Raw genomic sequence first — 23311 nt, forward strand, 5'->3', positions numbered from 1 at the left:
TCTGACTGTACAGGCCACTCCAGTAACCTGAGCCTTCATCAGGTCAGCCTTGCCACGGCCAGCCCTTCAGTTTAGCCAGTTTAGCCACAGAGTTCAGATACAAGTTCCCTTATGGTTTAAGGTTTCAATGTTTACAGTAGTGTTTTGGTGCGTCATTTACCGTATTTATTTTTTTGTGTTTTTATATATTAGGCGATGGGTAAACTATGATTTAAGTTAAGTAATATGATAAAGTAATATGATCTGTTGACATACTCAAATGAAAAAAATTTCAAAGATAATATTTAATTTTCAGATTTCTTGCACAAATACCTATTCAGCTTCAGTTTAATTACTGCATTTACATCTGCGCCTGCTGAGTTGAGGCAGCTAAGTAAATAAGAACCTTTCACTCTCTTAATTGCTAGTCATTCAATGCCACTGCAGTCTCCATGCTTGTGCACTTGTTGCACCTGTCTGTGACACAGGCCGTGCGTGTGTGTCCTCTTCCTCCGGCCTGGTCTCGTTTGGGCCGAATGCAGCCCCGGTGCGACCTCCTCATCACGCTCGCTCGACACTCTGAGTTGGTGAACCCTTTGGCCTTAGTCCAATACTAAACGCCCCAGCAGGGTGGAACTGATGACTACGAGACACGAAAATTCAACAAGTTCCTTGAGTTATAGGTCTTGTTCCATGACTGTAAAAATCTTTAGCCCTCTGTTAACTGTGATAAAGAAAAAGGTTACTGAATGTTTAAAAATACTCATCTAACTCATTTTATTAAGGCACAGTGAATGTTCACTATTAATTTACAGTGTTTTGAAATATAGAAAATGACACAATTTTATAGATATTTAAAAAGTGTAATAAGCTAAATGAGCTAAAATGATCGTAGTATAGTAATCATACATCCATACAAAGGAATACAATTAACATATTATCATCATCTAAACACATCAACTTTAGATTACTCTTTTAAAAAATGTTACTGTTCAAACACTCACATGCTCACATTCAGTTTTTTTTTTTAACACTCATATTTTGCAACCATTCTTCTAAGGCAGGAGTGTCAAACTCAATTACACCGGGGGCCAAAACTCAGGACACACTTTAGGTCGCGGGCAGGTTTTTCACCTTTCCTGATGTTTTTCTCAAAGTGCCATCTTAGATTGAATTCCTTAATTAGAGCCACATTAGCTCCACAAATAAGACACACAGGTTTACCGGAAATGTCAATTAACATACAGTGTCGAAGGAAAACCGCTCACACGTGTTTACCCGGAGGCATTCTGGCCAACATGAATGCTTCACCCCATAATTACCAACTGTAGCGCTATGAACACGATGCCACAATATACTCAACCTCCCATCAGTTTTCAAAGGCTCTGTTTTCAGAATCAATGTTTCTTTTCGCCATTGTTAAGGGCTAGCTTAGCTTTGACATTACAATAGTGTTGCAGACAGTAACAGACGTTTGATTTGAATTATGCGTAAATGTTCCCAGAATCATGAATGTATCCTTCAGCAAGGCAGCTGTTGTCGCTGGGCCATAATAACAATAATAATAGATCAATATAAAATTTTCTCGCGGGCTGGATATAATTGTATTACGGACCAGAAATATGACCCGCGGGCCTTGAGTTTGACACCTATGTTCTAAGGTAATACACGACCCTCTTGTAAACACATGCGTTCATGACGGACTCCCTGCGGATATGGACTAACAGGCCCCTGATATCTGCCTTCACTTTTTCATGAAGTGGCCCATGACATCTATGGGTAGGGGGAAGATGATGGTGGAGTTCTTCTCGGTGGCGATGGTGTTGAGGGTCTGTAGGTAGCGTAGCTGCAGAGCAGAGGGGGACTCGGCGATCACCAGAGACGCCTCCTTCAGCGCCCGCGAGGCGTTCATCTCCCCTTCGGCAGCGATCACCTGCGCAGGTGCGACAGTGCACAGTCTGTGTGTGAGTGTGTGATGTGATTGCATTTCCCACAGTGCTCAGCTTTCTGCCGAGGGTGGAGGCTCTGACCTTCGCTCTGGCCTCACGGGCTGCCTCCGCCTCGGCCGCCATGGCCCTCTGGAGCTGTTGGGGCAGCTTCACATCCTTAATCTCCACACGCTCCACCTTAATGCCCCATGAGTCGGTGGCCTCGTCCAGGGTCATCTGCGGGGAGTTACGTGTTCAGGTCAGGAGTGAGTTTGGAGTTCGAATTTATGACTTTGCTTAGGGAGGTATTGGAAGAGAATGTTAATTATGTCTGCAGGATTTAAAGTGTTGATGATGGAGTAACTAAATAGCTATGAATGCCATGGGCCGAGATAGATGTCAGTTTCTGAGCCTAATACAGTGGGAGCGTGTGTGTGTGTGTGTGTGTGTGTGTGTGTGTGTGTGGACACTTCTCTTGCTCTCTTCACCCCTCCTTCACTCTATGTTCTTACCTGCATGCTGTGTGAAATCCCCTCACGGTCAGATAAAACCTCCGCTAGGTTCTTGGTTCCCAGGACGTTCCTCAGGGTGGTCTGAGCCAACAGGCGAGTGGAGTAATCGGCACTGGACACGTTCGCTACGGAGGCAATTGGATCGCTGACCCGGAAGTACACCACTCCATCCACACATATTGTCACTGAGTCCTTTGTCAGGATCTACAATAAACAAGACAAAAAAGCAAGCATGTTATAATATTAACCCATTACAATTTTTTCCAGTGTTCTGTGCTTTCATTATACTGGATATGATCTTGTATTAATTTCCATAACTGGAGCAACGGCAAGTACTGTTTACCTCTTGTGGAGGGATGTCAAATGAAACCGTTCTCATGTCCACCTTAACAAAGGAGTCCGTGCAGGGAATGACGAAGAAGATACCTAGAGACGGTGGAAAGTTTGATTGGCATGACTTGGCATGGATTGTGAATCAGTAGTCAATGGGCCGGTCCAGACCCAAGCGTACTTAGTTATTGGGGGAAGGGGGGGGGGGGGGGGGGGGGGGGTAGGTGGGGTGTCACAAGAACTGTGAGAGCAGGATAATTGGTGGTTGTGGTGGTGTTGGTGGGGGGGGTGTAATTTGTATATGCTCTACCTAGTTTCAATGTCAACTGGACTGAAAGAAAGCTTTTATGGACATGTATACATCAATTAAGAATGCAAATCCAAACTACTAGGTGAGGTAATACATCACCTCACCTTGTTATTCTGTGGTCTGAGGTACAGATCAAACCAAAGGGAAATCTATCAGTAATAATACCAATAGTAGCAGCAGTAATATTAACATTAGACTTGCTTACCTGGTCCCTTTGCCTTTCTGGCTGTGATCCTGCCCAGTCTGAATATAACAGCACGTTCATACTCTTTAACAATCTAAAAAAGAGCCATGGAGCACATTAGTTGTACGGCTACATCCAGAATATAATGAAACATTTCATTTAGCTGTTGTGGCAATAGCTAAATCATGTGGATAGAAGTCTTGTGCATCAGTAATCCTAGTAGATAAATGATCACTTATGACTGAGCTTGTAAGCTGAGCCACCTGACGTGTGTTGGCCCTGAGTGGACTTTCATACCTTGATGCCAATAAAAACCGTAACTGGGAAGAATAGTATTGAGAAAAAACTAGAGAGTATAACAAGGATCCACCCACAGCAGCCAAGACCCCGTTTAGAGTCACCTATGACAGTTAGAAAGAGAGAGAGAGAGAGAGAGAGAGAGAGAGAGAGAGAGAGTCAGTAAATATATCATGACATTTTGGTTTGAAGCATTCCCAGTCTTGAGTTTCCTTATTCCCAGTCTGAGTTTCCTTATTCCCAGTCTGAGCTTCCTTATTCCCAGTTTGAGCTTCCTCATTGCCAGTCTGAGCTTCCACATTCCCAGTCTGAGCTTCCACATTCCCAGTCTGAGATTCTTCATTCCCAGTTTCATATTCTTCATTCCCAGTCTGAGCTTCCTTGTTCCCAGTCTGAGCTTCCTCAAATATAGCACATAGCCCGCATTGCTCCCCAATGGTAACTTTGGTACTTAGCTAATTCAGCAGAACCAGTGCTTGTTCCACATATATGCACTATAAATGCTGTGTATGTATGTATGTGTGTGTGTGTGTGTGTGTGTGTGGGGGGGGGGGGGGGGGGGGGGGGTGCACACTTTAGCATTTCATTTGGCCTTTAGAATTAAAGTTAGAATTAATTCTTTTTTTACACTCATTTTCTAATCTGTTTTTGGCTTGTTAATGTCAGTGGTTTGTGACGAAATGTCAGCGATGTGACTAAACCCTGTCACGTGGTTCCTCTGGTGATTTGACTACAGCCGTCTCCTACAGATAGGAAGGCACCTAGTTATGCAAACTAGGATGTTACAGAGCAACTTCACGTTCCTCTATTACTTCAAATTAATAACTTTTCATTTTAATCGTTGCTTCATAATTTCACAACTTTGAATTTCACCAGCTACACTACGCAGCCCTGAACCATGCAGTATTATTGTTGGCTTTGGAGGAATCCAAGTCTAACCAGCAAATGCTATAATACTATTGTCATTCTGTCAAATTCGCAGATTTACAGGTAAATTAATCTGTGTGAATGGTCTTGCCATGCACTTTAATGTTGTTTACCCTATGTCAAGTGTGTTACCAATGGAGTGACCTGGACATGTCCTCTTTTTGGGACAAAATGTGTCCAGCAAGGATGACTAAAATACATAAACCCCCTGGGTTTAGCTTTCCTTTCAGGTTGACATTTGCTTTCTACAGCGTGTGGCCATGATTGCATTGTTTGTCCATTCTTTGTAGGTCCGTGTTCTTGCACGCTACAATTGGTTGATTATGTACATACACTACACGCATCCACTGGTCAGACTGGGTGTGTGTATCTGTGTGTGTTTAGCGGGTTCACAGAAGTCATTAAATGATGTTTCAAAGTGGTCTAATAAAATTCAAATCATAAACCAATCTCTGCAAATTTTACCATTTTGTACATGCGCAAAATAACTATGGATTGGGTGCATGAAGCTCATTCTTACATAATATCATGTCAGGTGGTGATACAGTTTTGATCTGGCAGGAGACAAATCCATTGACACAAGGATAGTGCTGTTGACACAGGGATTGTTTAGATTTGCAGTTCCTTAACACAAATGGCATGTAATGACTCTGCCTTCTTGCCTAGTAATGTCCATAGAGATAAATTTGTATCTACATTTAGAAAAGAAACCCAAGCCATAAAGGTACTGCAAACATATTGCGTACAGCTGTGAAGAAAACGAAAATGCAGGTCTGTCAGTTGCGTGGTCTTAAAGCATCGTGAGGTTCATACACGAGTCGATCATTCTCTCCCGTATTCAGTCTTGGGCAAACAGAGACGCCACAGCGGAAGTGAAAGCCCCGCACTGAAGCAGTTGACCAAAGATTCACACTTGCAGTTTTCTCTTCTGCTACTGCTCATGTTTACCCAGCACCTTTGCTCACCAGAGGACCCTTTATGGTCAGCTACAGGTACAGTGTCACTCAGTGATGTAAATTAGTAACACGTGATGCATGTTCCCAGATAAAAACACTCTGACTGCTCTGCACGGTGAAAATGTAAGTGCTGTTAGAAGCCATACAGACAGGCTGGAAAACTGACTACAGTAGGCTACAGTAGACCAGCATTGTCTTTTCCATGAGAGAAACACAATAGACATGGACATGTGAGAGTGAGAGAGTGAGTGAGTGAGTGAGTGAGTGACAGAGAATCATGAAAGCAGACAAAATGACCATGGTAGAATGACTCACCGATCAGGTCTTCAGAGCTTCGTTTTTCTGTTTGTATGCGACTCTCCATTTCCATTCACTGGGTAGTGAGTGTAGAGCTCCGTGTGTGTGTGTTCTGAGAGTGTGGGGATCGGCTGCTGCTGTTTGAAACGCACCATGAGCTGCAGAGGTGGAGCTTTATCTGGAAGGAGTGTCTTTATGACCAACTTAAAGCTCCCTGACTCACTTATCCCACTGGGCAGTAAAACAATACAACTTAATGATTCATGCTTAATACATGAAAATGTATTGAATTGTATGAAATATCAAATTCTATTTTGCCCAGCATTTAATTTTGCTTTAAGTAATACTTTGAGTTATTACACAAAGATCAGCTTTGTGCAGGACATTTAAAAGTCTAAATCGATGGGAGCGTGTTTGTTGTGTAGTAGTAGTCTGACGTCTCTCACAGATTCTCTCTGCTGTTTCCTGTCCATTACCTTTGAAGTGATTCAGTTAATTCTCTTCTCTGGATCAGAATCAGTTCTAAAGATTCTGCTGGATTCTGTCTTGCTGTATTTGTACTATAGATTACAGAAAACTCACCAAGGTTCTCCAGAACTATATATACACACATTATATATATATATATATATATATATATATATATATATATATATACTATACTAATAAATATATAAATTATTTGCTTAAGCTACTGATGTGAAATTGTGAGTGCACCAATCTTTAGGTGTTCATTTATACATACACAGGGGAACTGTAAACTGTATTGCCCAATGTGGCATGAACCTAGGATGAAGTTCAAAAGCCTCATGACTCGTGACATGTAATCACACGGCTGTGATGCAATTCCTACATTAACACCAACGTTAGTACTTCATTAACCATCAAATGCAAATATTAGAAGTGACAAATGAGTCAAGAGATGTTTTTTTGTTGTTTTTTTTTTTTACTTCCGTTGTTGCAATGACATTGTCCTCAAAGTCTACTTCAGATCAGCTGACATGACTTTCAGACAGTTTTTATATTATAGTATACATTTCTAAAACAAGGTTATCATAGTTAAGTCATGCTTTACAGTATCAAAAGATGATGCCTGGACAAGTAGTCTAACAAAATATCATTTTAAACAGTTCAAACCAAGAGCAGAAATGTAGAAAAAAAGGATTTATTTCATGATGCTAAAACAAACAACCCTAACTCTACCACTGTCTCTAGTACAGTATTTTGATAGTCATCAACTTCATCTAGAAACAAACAAATTAATCCTGTTTATCCAACCTTTTCTATACAGACACCAGGATGTTTAAAAAGCTTTAAAAAGACTCATAGCCTAGCACATGTAAACACACATTTACCAGTTGTTTAACCCAGTTTGAAGGCAATTCACACCAACAAACCTAGAGCTGGTTTGTCAGAAATTCAGAAAATTGCAAGGAGATGGTCCCCTTTAGTTTCTCCAAAATGTTACATCTATCAGTTTTTTCATGATTAAATGAGTTTAAAAAATCACCTTGATGCTAACTGATGGCCTACTAAAAAAACAAACAAACAAAACCCCTACAATACTGTAGAATTCATTTCTTTCGTTAATTCCAACAACTGTGATACCTGTTCAAAGTGTTAATCCATTATTAACTTTAGCTTTAAATTTCTGCGGCAAACTGGACAGGTAGTGGTCACGTCGCCCGGGAGAGCGACAGACCACAGGCTTTCGTTTTATTGCTCTCTCCTTCCATCACTCACGTCACCACAATAGTCGAGAGTGAGTCACGTTTTCCCCAAACAGCCTCCTGTGCTCTTGCCATCTCAAAGCCGAGTGCCTTCAAGGTCAGCATCGCTCCGCCTCAGCCACGCGGCTCTCGACAGACTTCGGCCCGCCAAGGTTCCCTGCTCCCTGGGACCTCCATCTGGGCCGGGATCACTGCCAGCCCAGCTGGGGGTGCAGGCCTGGCTGAAGGGGGAAGGGCGACCCGGCGGCTGACGGAGGGAACGGAGTCCCAGCAGGTGGGTAGCTGCCGAACCCATTGGGCTGGGGCGGGAAGCTGTCCAGCGCCGACGCAGAATGAGCCTGAACACACACACGCGCACGCACACAAACACACACACACACGCGCACGCACACACATTAACATACAAAATTAAAATGTCATTCTATTAAGTAGGTAACAGCTATGGGCAGTGATGGCAAAGTTACCTTGAAAAAGTAATCCGATTACTGATTACTCCTTTTAAAAGTAACTTAGTTACGTTACTGATTACTTGATTTTAAAAGTAACTACGTTAGATTACAAGTTACTTTAGTAGTTACATTCAGCAGCAAAATTAATTTTTCCAATACTCAATTTATTGGAAGTGCATTTTTAACAGTAACAATGTATTGAAGCAGGTTCGGTAACCGAGGCAGAAACTGCTTAATCCAAAAATCCCGAGGAGGGAAACTTTATTGATAACGCAACCCTGGTGCGCGCAGGCCCCGCCCCCCCAGTGTCACTTAAAGGGCCAGACTCCTTGAGTGGCCAAGTGTCCGTTAGTGAATTCACCGTGAGGAGTAGTAGTCGCTACAGTATCTCCTGACATTACGTTTGTGTAGCTGCGCGGTATTATTTGTACATTTATTTGTAAACGTAATACAAGTGAACTGTTCAGTCAGACAGCTACTTGTGAAACCAAATACCATTACAATTTCAAGCAATTTAAAGTAGGCTACGTTAGTCAAAATTCCAGCACCAGTGCAACATTAAAATTCGTCAGGTAAATGTTCCTTCCCCTGTTTTTGAGGGGTGTTTCTTTACAATACCACATATCGTTACGGAGAACACAGCAAAGAATGACTTGTAAAACGTGCTCGCGCTCTCACAGGGTCGCGCGCAGCGTGCGGAGTCGAGCGCTACGGTCAGACGCAAAAGTAGAACTGAGCCAAGAAGAAAGCAAAAATATATATTTTTACTAGGGAAAATAAAAATAGTAACGCACAGTTACGTGGATAAGTAACTTTAATCTGATTACTGCACTGGAAATAGTAGCGCGTTATATTACTCGTTACCGAAAAAAGTGGTCAGATTAGAGACTGACACTGGCTATGGGTGGAGCACAAAGGTCTGCATGGTGTTGAGAGGCGGAGGTCTGTGGGCGTAGAGGCACCTGCAGCAGTGCAGACTGCACAGCGGGGTTGTGGAGGCCGGAGAGGCCGGCGGAGGCAGGACCGGAGGCAAATCCTGGCATCCCTGCGGGGAAAGACAGCAGCCCAGGGAACGCTGTACCTCCTGGGGCCTGGAGCCCACCGCTGCACAAACACAAGGAAAGACAGGCAGTTCTGTCATTTGTGCAAGTGGGTACGTAGTTCTGATTCAATTATGAGCCATAATTGAGCTCATACACCTCCAGGGTGCCCTTCCTAACAAGAACAATAATGAACATTTTATTGATTTGAGACAATTTATTGATACAGAGACCAAATTGGTCATTCATAGATTTACTATGTATGAAATCACTTCCCTACCAATATCCATTATCATATTTGTGTTGCATTATTCATTTCTGGTAATGCAAGTGGAAACCAGACTTAGCTACAGGACAAATACGGGCGTCCTGTAATCTCAGCCATTCGTACAGAGCAACGTTTAAGTCACGAAGCACATTTAACGTTCTCTCTTCGAACACACGTTAATATTCTGCCTAAGTGCCTTGTGCTGCCATGTGTAATAAATGTGGTATCAAGAGTCCTTCAGCAAAGAATTGGCCACTGTCGGGTCAAGGGTTAACAGAAATATTGCCCAACCGTGGTCGTGTACGCTATAAACCACGATACAGACACAGACACTCCAACACTAACATGGTGATCCATCAGTGGACAAATATTAACTTTCCAAGAGCCACAGATACGACTACGTACACAGAGTGTTCAGCTGCAGTACTCACCCGGGCTGGCCCACCAGAGCAGGGTTGAAGTTGGAGCTGAAGGCGGAGGCGAAGCCCGGAAGCACGGGGGAGGTGGAGGGCACGCCCACCGCCGCGGCCGCCGCAGCTGCAGCCGCCTGGAGAGGGGCCACCGAGGCCACCGACTGCGAGGCCCCTGGGAGCCCCATGAAGGAGGAGAGCACAGGGCTACCGGCCCCGGGGGTGCCCGAGCCCCCAAAGCCGGGAAAGGCGGGGCTGGAACCTGGGGCCAGCCCCGGGAAGATGGGGGCGGCCGTGGTCAGTCCGAGGCCAAAGGCCGTAGAGGCCGCAGCCCCGGTGGGGTCGAGGCCGGAGTAAGCGGTGGAGGACGGCGGGGCGGAGGAGACCGAGGAGTGGATGGAGGACTGGACTCCAGGGAGGGGGGAGGCCGTGGACAGCGAGGGGAAGGGGGAGAGGCCGGGAAACGACGGGGCGGGACTGCCGGGGCCGGTGAGGCCCTGCAAGCCGGCCATGACCGCGGAGGTGGGCAGGGAGGGCTGTGGGGAGGCGCAGCTGTGGCTGAGACCCAGGGAGCGCGCCAGGGCGGCCGAGTTGGGCATCGCCAACGAGCTGAGCGACGGCGTGCCCGACCGGGACGACGGGCCTTTGAAGGCGGAGGGCACGGGGCTGTTGCTGCCACTGCCGTGCTGACTCGCCGAACTCAAGGGCTGCTCGCCGTACCCTATGCCGGCCTGACCCGTGGGGCCAGGGGAGGGCTTAGGGCTGGGGACACAGGAGGACACGGGACCACCTGCCGGGCCCTGCAGGCCAGGAGTGGAGCGCCCAGGAGGCGGAGCCTGCAGGCCTGAGGGCGTGTAGCTGCGGATGACCGACTGCGGCACGTTGGAGGGTTTGGGTTGGCCAGGGCCCGAATGGGGCTCACCGGACGGCGGGAAGCCCTTGACGGACGACAGCGCCGCAGCCTGGGAAGACAGAGAGTCTGCCACGCCCCTGGGACTCAGAATCTGAGCCCCCGAAGGCGTTCCAGAACGCGACGGACCGTGGAACGACGGAGGGTGGCCGCCCACACCGGGTCCACCGGGCAGGCCGGAGGGGGTGTGCGCCTTGATAACAGAAGGAGTGTTTCTGCCAGACGGAGGCCCGGCAGAGGGAACAGGAGTGCAGTGGCCACTGGGGTTAGGGGCAACCTGAGGAGAGCCAGCAGGCATGGGGGGGCTTCTGATGACTGAGGAAGAAGTGGTGGGAGAGGGGGGTAACAGGGCTCTGGGAAGGGACCATTCCCGGGAAGACGGGGGTGATTGGAGTTGTGGGCTGAGGCTGGGAGGTTCCCGGAGTGGGAGGACCTGAATTGGGAGGCGAGAGAGAGGAGGTGCCCGAGCCTCCAGAGGCGGAGTTCTGCTGACTGACTGGTCGAGCATAAGCTGAAACAAAAACACCACAATTCTATTAATAACGCAGAAAGGGGGTTAAAGTAACAGCAAACTGAAAGAATATTGTTCAACATTGAACAACAGAGCAAGACAGCACATGCAAAGCTGATTACCTGCATCCTCATTCTAGACCACACCTGGCCTCAAACAACAGGGAAACAAAATCAGAAGGGGGAAAAGACGCCCTACTTAGAAAAACCACAACAAGTGCAGTAAACTAGCGTCAAACCACAATGACTCAAATGGAAATTCATTGTTCAAGAGAGGGAGGTGTTGCGTGTTGTACTGTGGCCCCTCATAGTAAGCGGTACAAACCAAACAAAACTGCATGCCAACTGTGTACTTTCCATTTCATTAGCGCCAAAGCTTTTCTGTCACAGTATTGCACAGAACATTAAAAACACCCTTGACACCTGAAGAGACTCCGTAGCCAGACCTATAAAAGAGAGGAGGTCTGAGTGTGCCCCGGGTCACGAGGAGTACGGCCGTAGGCCAAGCAGCATGCTGGGTGCAGGAAGCAGGCACGGGAGCGGGGTGGGGGCAGCTACAGCACGGGGGGGTGGCAGTTAGCACGGCTCACTAAAGCAGCGGAAGCGCTAACGTCGGCGGCGACAGCGGAAGGGGTTGGGTCATACCTGCCAGCTTTGGAGTGGCACTGTAGGGTGGGGGGGGCACGCTGGCTGTGATGACCCCTCCCACTGTCACCAGGCCTGCGTTGTTGTACGCACCTGAGCAGGAGGGGAGGGGAACAGAGGGGTACGCCACTCTAAAGTCTAAAGACACCAACTTGCCAGAGTCTGAAATCATCCGCACAATGCTGTTCATTGTGAGGTCCATGTCGCCCTCTCTCTCTAGTACAACTGCTGTCTGTAGCTCTAAGAACACCGTGTCTCTTTCTACCTCTGTAGGAACAGAAAAGCTCCCTTCTCCCGGGTGAAGCCTTTACACAGACTTCATGCCTCTTGCTCTGCTCTCTCTCTCTCTCTCTCTCTCTCTCTCTCTCTCTCTCTCTCTCTCTCTCTCTCTCTCTCTCTCTCTCTCTCTCTCTCTCTCCCTCCCTCTCCCCCCATCTCCTCCAGTGCAGCTCCCTCTAGTGGTACAAGCTCTTAATTCTTTCTAACATGACCTGCTGTCACTATCCCCTTCGGGATCAACACGGCTGCTCGGTCGGTCTCTCTCTCCCCCAACACTAGGTCATGGCTCGCTCGGCCATGCAGCCTGTTTGAGCTGTTTAAATCTTACTTGGTGCAATAGTGGCGTGGGGCCTGCAGGGAGGGATGGGGTATGGTATCGGCCTGTGAGGATTGTAGCTTGATGGAGCCTGTTAAAAAAAAAAACAAGAGAGAAAGACAGCGCGAGTTTTAAATACCCCTCCATGAGCATACCGAGCAATATCATTAATAATGATTAAAGAGTAGTACAGCAATGACTCAGAACTACTCAGAAGCTGAGAAAGGACACTGACGGGTTTGCTGGGTCCGACGATACGGCTAGCAATACCCTTCCCCTCCACAGGCACCTCTTCGCCCTCTTTCCTGGGGGGGATGCCCTTTGAAATAGGGGAACATTTCACAACCATCAAATGAGATCAATGACACGGAGGCACAGCGGAGCAGCAGAATGTCCATGCGTTGTGGCTGGATACTTACAGGAAAGGCTCCGGTCACGTGGCTGGGTTTGCCTTTAGGGTAAGGGTTTCCCGGGATCATCCCACAGGATGAGATCATCGCTACTGGGGCCTTGCATCCCACTTTACATACCTGACCAGAGTTCATACAACAGATATTTGAGGCAGGCTCAGTGCATTTGGGCTATTGTATCTGAACAGTGTGCATATAATACAGAAATGTGAATAATTAATATCAGAACGAAACAGCATTGGGTGACTCAATAATTTTATAACATTATGTAACGTGCTCCAATGTTCTAGGAAAAGCATTTCAGCTGACAGAAGTATGTAATCCATAATTGTAAAAAACCCAAGCAAATTCAGAACACAAAACATTCATTGCTCATTAAACCGTCTTACCTGCTCAAGGATCCGTCGAGCACGTTTCTTCTCGGAGAGGTTTACACGAAACTGATCTTCCACTGGGCGGTAATTATGGGCATCAGATATATTCCTGTTATTGAAATAAAACTACTCTTACAAATTGAAGAAAACTAATTCATATCTGAATAAATAATTTTCCAAACTACTGCAACAATGCATTTTATCCACAGATACTTCTTAAGGCTTTAGTCCCAAATAACTTACAGTGCAATCAGTTCCAAAACAAGGAGTTTATCCTTTGAGAACGTGAAAGTGTTCAAAATGTTTGCAACCTTGGTTGTAGGAATGGCCACCATTTTCTAAGAGAAAGAAAAACGTTTTAATTCTTTTATAGCTATTCATCAATATCCTGAATGCACTTAAATAAACCACAGAAGACAGGTAAATTTGGCATTGCAATGATTTAAACTGAATTACAAAATGACCCTTACATGTTGGAAGGCTTTCACAGCCTTTATTTGAGGTTCGGCCCAGGAGAAGTATTTCAAAATGTCAATCACCTAATGACGAGATTGGGCAGAACATTACTTGGACACCAGTTCCATAAGATGACACTAAGGTGATGCACAGATGCAGTACAAGACCTTCAGATTCACCTGTTCACTGGAGAAGTAGCCGTGCACCTGCTCTATCGCCTTGATCCTCTGGTCGGTCAGAACACACTGAAAGGAGCAAAGACAACGTTAGATGTTCTTAACACTAATGTGCGACTAAACAAATGCATATGGGTATGATCATCAAATCCTCTTTTAACTTCACATTAAAGAATGTGCACTTACCTTTCTTATTTCGTCCAAGACGATGTCAAAAGATTTCTTGTCCATCTTTGCTATTCTGCTAGCAAATGTTCCTAGACGAATTATATAATCGATCTAGCTGCTGACTGTTAGCGAATGTTCAGTAAACGGATATTTAGATGGGTGGCTATTGCATTTTAGCATCAACCATCAATCGAAATGATCAGTAATTCAAATGTGAATTCTTAAATATTCTTTGCTATCAACCCAGCCAGCTGGCTAACTTCATTTTGGCAGCTACCGCCACAACTTATCCAGCTAGCTGTTTATTTATTCGCTAGCTAGCTAACCAGCCTGTCTGACAGGATCCATAGAGATATAAAACATTCGTGTGTTTTTTAGACGGTACTTCTCTCGTATGTTTGTAATCACGGCAGTACGCTGCGGTGCATTTACGCTAATGCAGAAAACGAGAGTAACAAATGACCGTTATTTCCATTTTGTTAGCCACACATCTGTTGTCATGGCGGACGGCTAGCTAGCTAGCTAGCGGTGCGCGTGAACAACTTCCTTTGTTAGGACCCCTGGTCCGCGTGCGTGCGTTCACGTGCGCTCGGGAGACGCTGCTTGGCAACGCGGTGATTCCACCGTAATACCAGTCGCAAATACAACATCTCATTTATCTTTACATAGAGCAACCTCACCATGACTTGATACAGCAATCTGCACGTTACTTTGTGCAGAACATGAGAATGAATAAAATATTTGTGCCAGGGACTGTTTGGCCGCATTTTATAGGTTTACAATGGTCATAGTAAGAACACCAAAATTTACTCAATTGCACCCATATTAATTTAGATTAATTTAGATTAATTTAGAATCGGAATACATGTGTATCGTTATAATGTTTACAGGCAAATAGTTTGACACCATACCGGAAGTAAACATTGTCTTGCGAGGAAGTCTCACGCACAAAATGCATCAATCCTAATTTCTGCATCTTCAAGTAACAATTTAGAAAATAAAAATGGATCGATTCATATGGACAAACGGTCTCCTTGAGATGAATGAAACGTTAGTAATCCAGCAGAGGGGTGTCAGACTCTATGACGGAGACGAAAAGGTAACTTTCTTTAGTGTAAGACAGCTAGTTTGCTACTTAGCTAGCTTGCTACTTCAGTTCTTTCGAGAGCATCTTGTCAGTCCGCAAAAATACTTCTAGCTGTAACTTCTCACAGGTTTTAACAACGCCAAAAATGTTAAGAACTCATAGGTAATGCAGAATTATCATTTAGGATTGATAAATTACAATAACGTTACTCAAAATATGACGTTAAGTGTAATCGAAATTGGATTTAAAGTTTTCTAGGTAAGCAATGTTGTTTGATCGGCAGGTGAAACTCGAGGTCGGAATCGTGTTGCTGAGTACGCATCGCTTACTTTGGAGGGATCAAAAGAATCACGTAAGACTCCAGCGTCTTTTCCTGCACTGATCTGGGTTTTATATTACGTATCTGTATGTGCACTGACATTTTTGAGGGTCGTTCAGAATAAAATATATAATTCTCCACACGTGGTATATCTGCAGGAATGCTGCATATGTATACCGTTGTCTCAGATCATATTCTTTGAGGAGCAGGCAGCAGGCGTTGGAAAGAGGTACCTCTATTAATATTATATACCCACGTAGGTCAAGAGAGTTAAAATGTCTAGTGAAGTATTTAATAAAGTTCTACTGTCTCTCTGAACCCTTCAGTGCCAAGATTGTTATTCATCTACACCCAGCCCCCGCCAATAAAGAGCCAGGGCCCTATCAGAACAGCAAGTTCTCCTATATTAAACTGTCATTTAAGGAGCATGGACAGATTGAGGTTTGTGACTGCAGAGGTTATTTAAATGTTACTTAAAAGCAGTTGAACTCAAATATAATTTATGGCTACAATATTGAAAAGTTAGCAATGCAGTTAAATGACATGTGAGTCTGTTCAGGTATTCAGCATCCTTTCAGCATGTCATTCTTTAGAAACTTACATGAACCTGTAGTAACACGTTTTACTGTGTGCAGTTTTACAGACGCTTGACAGAGGAGATGACTCGGAAGAGATGGGAGAACACACCAGCGTCACAGCCCATTACAGCAACAGCTGGGTCAAAGGTCAGCGTAAAGCTTTCCACAATGATAGATTTGGATTCCTTAAATGTTATTTTTTCATATACAGACATTTGTGCATTTATCAGGCACACTTCATAGTAGTGATACAAACCACCAGGTCGTATGTTCCTTCCCTGCAGTGTGTGGTATAATAGTACTTTGAGTTGGTGTTCATATGAGGTTCACTAAGAATGGAGCAAAATCGAGTAATAGCAGTAAAAGGCAGTCATGTGGGTGAAGGTTCAAAGGAGATTGGCAACAATCATCAGTCTCCAAGCTAACACATGGGGCCTCAGCTAGGCAAATCACATCTGTATCAAACCCTCGTGTGCATAACATCACAATGCACTACTTATTGGTCAATTAGGGAGTGGGGAAGAAAGTCAGATTTCTGGTCAGACGAATCCAGATGAAAGGATCATAATTTGACACAGGCAACATACTACACTTTACTGGATAGCTTTACCTAATAAACCACCAACTCTGCATACATGCCCATTTTAACAGTGAGTAACTGGTGCAATATGGATTGCTGCCTCAAGGTGGCACTGTTTCATTTAATTTCATTGAATATAGATCATTTTCATATTTCATATGGCATAGACATACAGAATGTAGGCAAATTTGAAAGATTATCTTTATAGTTTATTCTCCTCAAGATGTGAAGTCATTGGTTTGCTTTGCTAATAAATTTATAGTCAAGACCCCGGAGAGATTGCTGCTAGCCTTACCCTTTCCTTCCTCTCCCTTTGTGTGTGTGTGTTTAATGTGTTTGTGCTTGCGTGTGTGTGTGCACATGTATTTATGCGTGAGAGATTTTAACTGACCCCCCCCCCCCCCCCCCCCCCCCCAAATTCCTGGTCTTTTGTGCTCCTACAGCCGGGAAGGACGCGTGCGGTGGGGATTGTTGGCATCGAGCGGAAGCTGGAGGAGAAGAGGAAGGAGACTGACAAAAACATTTCAGAGGTGAGACAGTCATGCAGAGAAATGGAGCACAGAGTAAGAGCTGGGGACCCAAGAGAAGGACCACTGGACAGAGACTAGGGGACAGTGCTAACGACAGAGAGGCTAGGGGACAGTGCTAAAGACAGAGAGGCTAGGGGACAGTGCTAATGACAGAGAGACTAGGGGACAGTGCTAAAGACAGAGAGGCTAGGGGACAGTGCTAAAGACAGAGAGGCTAGGGGACAGTGCTAAAGACAGAGAGGCTAGGGGACAGTGCTAACGACAGAGAGACTAGGGGACAGTGCTAAAGACAGAGAGACTAGGGGACAGTGCTAAAGACAGAGAGGCTAGGGGACAGTGCTAAAGACAGAGAGGCTAGGGGACAGTGCTAAAGACAGAGAGGCTAGGGGACAGTGCTAACGACAGAGAGACTAGGGGACAGTGCTAAAGACAGAGAGACTAGGGGGCAGTGCTAAAGACAGAGAGACTAGGGGACAGTGCTAAAGACAGAGAGACTAGGGGACAGTGCTAAAGACAGAGAGACTAGGGGACAGTGCTAAAGACAGAGAGACTAGGGGACAGTGCTAAAGACAGAGAGACTAGGGGACAGTGCTAAAGACAGAGAGGCTAGGGGACAGTGCTAACGACAGAGAGACTAGGGGGCAGTGCTAAAGACAGAGAGGCTAGGGGACAGTGCTAAAGACAGAGAGGCTAGGGGACAGTGCTAAAGACAGAGAGACTAGGGGACAGTGCTAATGACAGAGAGACTAGGGGACAGTGCTAAAGACAGAGAGGTCTTATGGCAGATTTGGGGTGGATTATTATAATAGTAATATAGCCCCTTTTGCATACCCAATGACGCTTTCCAAGAAGTATGCAAAAACAAGCTGCAACAGAATCTAAAAACAAATCAAGGAGGCAGAACAATGTTAACACAACAGTAGACTAACGATGAAACAAAGGCACACTAACAGTGCAACAAGCCATTATATGATAGAATGAAACGTATTGAGAAAAGAGAAATGTGTTGAATTCGGATTTGAAAGAAGAACTTGAGGGAGAGGAACGGAGAGATTGCAGAAGAGTTTTGGTCCCACTACACTGGAGCATCTGCCTCCAGCAAGGCCAGTTTGAACCAGGGAGAAGGCCAGCACTGCCAGATCTAAACAAGCAGGGAGGACAGTATGGGTGAATGAGGTTGGTTAAATAAGAGGGTGCAGGACCATGCAGGGATTTGTAGGTAAGCAGTAGAAGTTTGAATTTTACATGAATTGAAACAGGTAGCCTGTGTAGCTGGAATAGTAAAGGTTTTTAGCATGGAAAACATCTCTGGCAGGAGAGTTTTGAATGTCCTGTAGCTGCTGGGTGGTTTTACAGGGAGTGCCTATGAGAGTAGAGTTGATGTAATCAAGCTGAATCAAGATGAATGCATGGATTAAAAGTTTCTACATCTTGCTTAGTTAGCATAGGGCATACCTGTACAACATTACTGCAGGCTTTGGACAGCGATGTCCCTCTCCATGGGACTTCGCCGATGGCTGTGAGCACAGCTGTGTTTGTGTGGCTATGTGACATCATGGAGTGAGTAGAAAGGCTTCCGGTCCTGCTAAAAGATGAAAGGGTGGAGCTGCGCACTGGAACATACGCCTGCTACACACTTAGTCCTGTACCTTCTGCCATAGGCTAGTGGGTTTCTGGCTGTAGAATAACAAAAAATCAGTAAGATTTTAGTGTAATTACTGAATTTGTGGAAAGCTGAGAGTTTAATACCAGTAATGCAGAGAGAGCTGTTATAGGCTGATATGGATTCCATCATGATCTGTTCCTGGCCAATGGCCTGCTCTGATCTGCAATTTTCCACTTTGTCTCTGGCAGGCCTTTGAAGATCTAAGCAAGCTTATGGAGAAGGTCAGGCACTCTGTCATCACCTTCTGTACCGCAACACTTCCTCTGCCATAGCCTGACACCATGGTAACCTGATACCTTGGTAACATGCCTTCATCCTCTCTTCCTCAGGCCAAAGAGATGGTCGAGCTCTCCCGGTCCATCGCCAACAAAATCAAGGATAAACAGGGAGACATCACGGAGGACGAGGTGAGGCGGAGAGTGACACGGGGGGAGGAGCTTGTGGAGTGGAATCAGAGTGCAGGTGCTAGTCACAGGACACTCTGCAGTTCATACCGTAAGGATGACTGCTGGCATCGGCATGAGCTCAGAGGTGTAGGCACAGAGTCATTTAGCCATCAACATTTTCTAAAAGACAGAGGGTTTAATCGTAGGGTTGCACCCTTAATTTACGTTTAGGATCGGTGGAATTCTGCATTTCTGGGATTAACCAAGTAAGTTTAGTGGCACCTTCACTAGCATTGTGTCAGAGGGAATAGCAGCAGAGCTAAGCCCACAGTTGCCTCTGAAGCACCGTTAATCTGTTGTAGTTGCTTCTCCAGGCTTTGTGAAAGAACAGGCAACACTCCTCCAAAAAATGTGTGTTTTTAATAATAAAAATAAATAATAAATCAAAGAAATGGTCAGCAAGCGTCTATATGCAATATGCGTGTGATATTCCTTAAGGCGAATAAGTAGTTTGAATAAATGCTGTTCGACCATTTGATTAATTCAGGCTTTGTACCATGTTGAAACACTGTACTGAAGAAGACTTTATGTGAGGAGACTCTATACAAGTGAATTGTGCTTTTGCACTCCACTGGTTTACCTGGACTGTTTCTCTATTAGTGTGCACAGATAGATGTCTGAGGCTAGATAACACATGTCTTCTGCAGACAGGCATTAAGTGGATGATGCCAAGCTCAATTAAGGCCTGCTGCTCTGTAGGGTCGTTCAGCAAACCTGTTGCAGTGATCCATTCAGGGCCCAGTTCATGTCTGATTTGGGTAACTGAACACACACGTTTAAATGTGTGTAAAACGTCATAACATAACATGACAAAATAAATAAAAAAGTGCAAAATGTGCAAAAGGCCTTTATGTTTGACTGTTCTTGTAACTAAAACCTCATAATAAGCCCCTACTGTTTTATTGTTTAGCCATATAAATATCTGAAGTCAAATGGACTGACTAAGATGATGGTAGCTTTCCAAATGGCTCCTTTGGAGTCTCTGTGTAACCACTGGTGATGTCGGGGAGCTGTCATGTTTCAAGACGTCTGTTGGAATGAGTCCTGTCGTGTCAGGACAGTAAAAGTGGGTGCCGTCGTCTTCCTGATGCAGTGCCTCTCGAGTCTGAGGGCAAACCACGCTGTCTCACTGCCTCTCACAGACTATCCGCTTCAAGTCCTATTTGCTGAGCATGGGTATTGCCAACCCGGTAACCAGGGAAACGCACGGCTCGGGTACACACTACCACATGCAGCTCGCTAGACAGCTGGGAGATATACTGCAGGCACCGTTGGAGGTAAGTGTGTGTGTGTGTGTGTGTGTGTGTGTGTGTGTGTGTGTGAGTGAAAGGGAGAAACACATGACCCATTTGATTTAAGCCACTCTATCTTGACCCATTTTGTGATCATTTTTTATTGCGCCATCTGTAAGGTTTTTGTTCAAATACAGTGCAGCTCATCACCAAATAACCCCTCCAAATACTTCTTTGGGCTGATTTTTTTAACCCGTCCCTGTTCTGTTCTGCTGGATCACATGGAGTTGAATTTGAGCTGCAATTCCTTGTGGACTCTGAGGCTGAGCTGCTATCTAAGCACTTTAGGGCCTCATTTTGCAGTCAGGGGTTTGAAGGACCTCCAACCACTGTTGACTCTCTCTCTCTCCCCCCCCCCCCCCCCCCCCCCCCCCCCCCCCCATGTGGCTGTGCGCAGGAGCGAGGAGGTATGATGGCCCTGACGGAGGTCTACTGTCTGGTGAACCGGGCCCGAGGGATGGAGGTACAATCAGGCAGTGCATGATCTCTTCATATGACAGCAGGTATAGGCTTGGGTTTAGGTTTAAGTTTAGTCTTGAACCTAAACCCAAGTCTAAAGATATAAAGATTGTAGTTTCTGCTGGCTGTAGCTTCAATGTCGCCTGGTGCAGTGGTGTCTCCCTAAAAGCCAATCAGTGCTCAGCTTGAGCTCCCAGGATTCACAGTACTGCCAGCAGCCCTCACCTTTCCAAAGCAAGCAGGTCATATGATAATAATGATGTCTAATGGAACATTTTTTAAGTGGAAAAAGCATCCATTATAATGAACTGTAAAAACATTCTTAAATTATTTTTCTGATAACAAGGGCAATGTTCTTTTTTTTACTTTGCTCTATGAATTCTAGCTTCTCTCTCCAGAGGACTTGGTCAATGCCTGCAAGATGTTTGAGTCTCTAAAGCTCCCTCTGAGGTGAGTGAGTGAGTGAGTGAGTGCGTGCATGCGAGAAGCAAGCAAGAAGGAATCAGTAAGCCACTTCCTGTCTGACTTCCTGTTTTTGGAGGCCATGTCTACTCCGCTTTCCATCTCCCAAAAGAAAACATCCTTTCACTATCCCAACACCACCAGCCCCCCCCCCCCCCCCTCCAGCTCCCCTTAATTTGAGACTCTGTATTTGATGGCTAATGCCATCACTCTCTCTGTATGTGTATTTCTCAGTGGAAATCAGTCCACGGACGACTGTCATGAGAGTCTTTTTCTCTCAGGTTGCGAGTATTTGACAGCGGGGTGATGGTGGTTCAGCTGCAGTCCCACAGTGAGGAGGAGATGATAACATCTGCCATCGACAACGTGAGTGTCAGGCCTCCGTCATCACGACTCCTGCTAAATCACTTAAGTGGCTCTTAATATCTCAGTCACACACTCTATATCATTTTAATTAGGGGGTTGGGAGAGCGGAACTTGGAGCAGCCCTCCAGCCGCAGGGCCTCCCGCCGCAAGCTTCAGCCTGCGAGAGGGGCTTCTCGGTTCAGGCGGAGGTAGCTAGGAGGGTGGGGGCTGCCTCAGCAGACCACTGATCGCTGATCAAAGTCTTGGGCAGGAACCACCAGCATGTGTGAGGATGAGGGGAGAGACCTAACGTGTTGGGTCAGGGAACTGGAGGCATGTCAGATCTGAATTTTCCATGTCTGAAGAGGCCAAGACGAGGGTGGTTGGAGAGCGGAATGTCCAGACGGAATGTTCTTGAGTTGGGGGGGGGGGGGGGTGTTACCCTTTAGGTCCCCAGTATGACTGTGAGTTGTACTTCCAAGTTCACGGTCCTCACAAGCCAGGATATGCTAATAAAGTGTTAAAGTTGAACAGAGCATGTCGAGCCAACAACAGCTGCGACGGTGTAAACGCACATGTTTCTTGTAGTGCATGTCCCATTGGTGCTGCATGGTGTTCCTCTTCTTTCCTGCTTCTCAGGTATCTGAGAAGGGCTCGCTGACAGCAGAGGAGTTTGCCAAACTTGTAGGACTGTCTGTCCTCCTCGCGAAAGAGAGGTAACGCGCGCTGTGTATCATGGAGTACGTTACGGTAGCGTTGTTTGCACCCTTCTCTTTGTTTAAACCAAAAACGCTAAGCGGATTCTCTGTCTTCCTTCCTCCCTTAATTCCTCCCCAGACTGTTGCTGGCTGAGAAAACGGGGCGTCTGTGCAGAGACGACTCAGTGGAAGGACTTCGCTTTTATCCTAACTTGTTCTGAGGAGGAGCTCGCTTGCTATGATAGAGCATTTCTGCTAGACTGTTAACCTTTGACCTTACAGCCCCCTCTGGTCAGAACAGAACCGCCCCCCAGAAGACCCGGGGGAATGGCTCTTCAGGAAGGCCGGCCGGCCGCTCTGAACCCTGATGGCCGAGTGTATGAGCAACGTTGGGTTAGATGTTCATTTTACTGTTCTTGGTATTTTATATATGGGGGTCAAACAGTGGTACTTATCTCAGTCCCTGGCTCAAACAGGTCTGTATGTACAATATAAATAGTATCACAGAATGAGGTGTAATAGGTTATTATGAATACTGTAGCCCCAACACTGAATACAGGGCAATGACTGATCTTGACTAATAAGGCAGGAGTGATAAATTTAAATAGATTTACAAAATCTATGTTCAGATAGTCACTGATGCTGTGGTTTTTAACCACAGGTGGATTACCAGTGTAACTTCTGTTAACAGAATAAAGTGGAATACCTCCCACTGTCATTTGTGCAGCAGAGTCGTGTCTTGTTTTTAAAAATCAAAAAAGATGCACATTTCAAATTAACTTTTCAGATGACTTTAGATCCTGGATTTATTTCCATTACATGGTAGTAAGAATTATGAGCGGATATCTTAAATGTTCTTTTTTGAGTACTTGTTTGGCAGTGCAGATATAGAACATGCAGTGTAGAACGTATGTTAATGTTTTAAGCATTTTCTGCTATTGTCTAAAGTCCATTACAAGATATGATTTCAAATGGCCATCTACAGTGA

At 45.5% G+C, this 23311-nt stretch overlaps 3 protein-coding genes across 3 annotated transcripts; 1 reads left to right on the forward strand and 2 right to left on the reverse strand.

Annotated features, from left to right (window-relative positions):
* Positions 1 to 729: 729 nt before the first annotated feature.
* On the reverse strand, positions 730 to 5887 carry stoml3b (stomatin (EPB72)-like 3b). Its single transcript, XM_077019953.1, has 7 exons — positions 5739 to 5887; positions 3541 to 3644; positions 3265 to 3337; positions 2763 to 2845; positions 2420 to 2623; positions 2010 to 2144; positions 730 to 1912 (listed from the first exon to the last, which is right to left on the reverse strand). The coding sequence occupies exons 1-7, from the start codon at positions 5791 to 5793 to the stop codon at positions 1724 to 1726; spliced, it is 843 nt and encodes a 280-aa protein (XP_076876068.1). The 5' UTR covers positions 5794 to 5887; the 3' UTR covers positions 730 to 1723.
* A 777-nt stretch (positions 5888 to 6664) lies between these two features.
* On the reverse strand, positions 6665 to 14430 carry proser1 (proline and serine rich 1). Its single transcript, XM_077019954.1, is given in 13 exon segments — positions 6665 to 7788; positions 8862 to 9003; positions 9639 to 10868; positions 10870 to 11038; positions 11683 to 11775; positions 12290 to 12368; positions 12513 to 12596; positions 12697 to 12807; positions 13077 to 13170; positions 13305 to 13399; positions 13532 to 13600; positions 13697 to 13762; positions 13880 to 14430. Coding segments are annotated over 13 exon segments (2427 nt in total). The 5' UTR covers positions 13925 to 14430; the 3' UTR covers positions 6665 to 7638.
* A 329-nt stretch (positions 14431 to 14759) lies between these two features.
* vps36 (vacuolar protein sorting 36 homolog) lies at positions 14760 to 23041 on the forward strand. The gene is made up of 14 exons (XM_077019955.1): positions 14760 to 14960; positions 15232 to 15300; positions 15426 to 15496; positions 15594 to 15708; positions 15903 to 15992; positions 16869 to 16955; positions 18810 to 18842; positions 18951 to 19028; positions 20210 to 20344; positions 20757 to 20822; positions 21204 to 21268; positions 21562 to 21646; positions 22265 to 22341; positions 22463 to 23041. The coding sequence occupies exons 1-14, from the start codon at positions 14865 to 14867 to the stop codon at positions 22542 to 22544; spliced, it is 1149 nt and encodes a 382-aa protein (XP_076876070.1). The 5' UTR covers positions 14760 to 14864; the 3' UTR covers positions 22545 to 23041.
* Positions 23042 to 23311: the final 270 nt, after the last annotated feature.

The sequence above is a fragment of the Brachyhypopomus gauderio genome, chromosome 10, assembly GCF_052324685.1.
Source record: "Brachyhypopomus gauderio isolate BG-103 chromosome 10, BGAUD_0.2, whole genome shotgun sequence".
Lineage (NCBI taxonomy): Eukaryota > Metazoa > Chordata > Actinopteri > Gymnotiformes > Hypopomidae > Brachyhypopomus > Brachyhypopomus gauderio.

What these genes read in the sequence shown, in the direction of transcription:
- stoml3b (XM_077019953.1), bottom strand. Translation starts at nt 5,793, where the DNA reads ATGGAAATGGAGAGTCGCATACAAACAGAAAAACGAAGCTCTGAAGAC. An exon ending in CGGTTTTTATTGGCATCAAG is followed by an intron (nt 3,338 to 3,540) that starts GTATGAAAGTCC and finishes GCTCTTTTTTAG; the next exon opens with ATTGTTAAAGAGTATGAACG. An exon ending in GGATTTCACACAGCATGCAG is followed by an intron (nt 2,145 to 2,419) that starts GTAAGAACATAG and finishes AACTCCCCGCAG; the next exon opens with ATGACCCTGGACGAGGCCAC.
- vps36 (XM_077019955.1), top strand. Translation starts at nt 14,865, where the DNA reads ATGGATCGATTCATATGGACAAACGGTCTCCTTGAGATGAATGAAACG. An exon ending in AGGAGCATGGACAGATTGAG is followed by an intron (nt 15,709 to 15,902) that starts GTTTGTGACTGC and finishes TACTGTGTGCAG; the next exon opens with TTTTACAGACGCTTGACAGA. An exon ending in ACCGGGCCCGAGGGATGGAG is followed by an intron (nt 20,823 to 21,203) that starts GTACAATCAGGC and finishes TATGAATTCTAG; the next exon opens with CTTCTCTCTCCAGAGGACTT.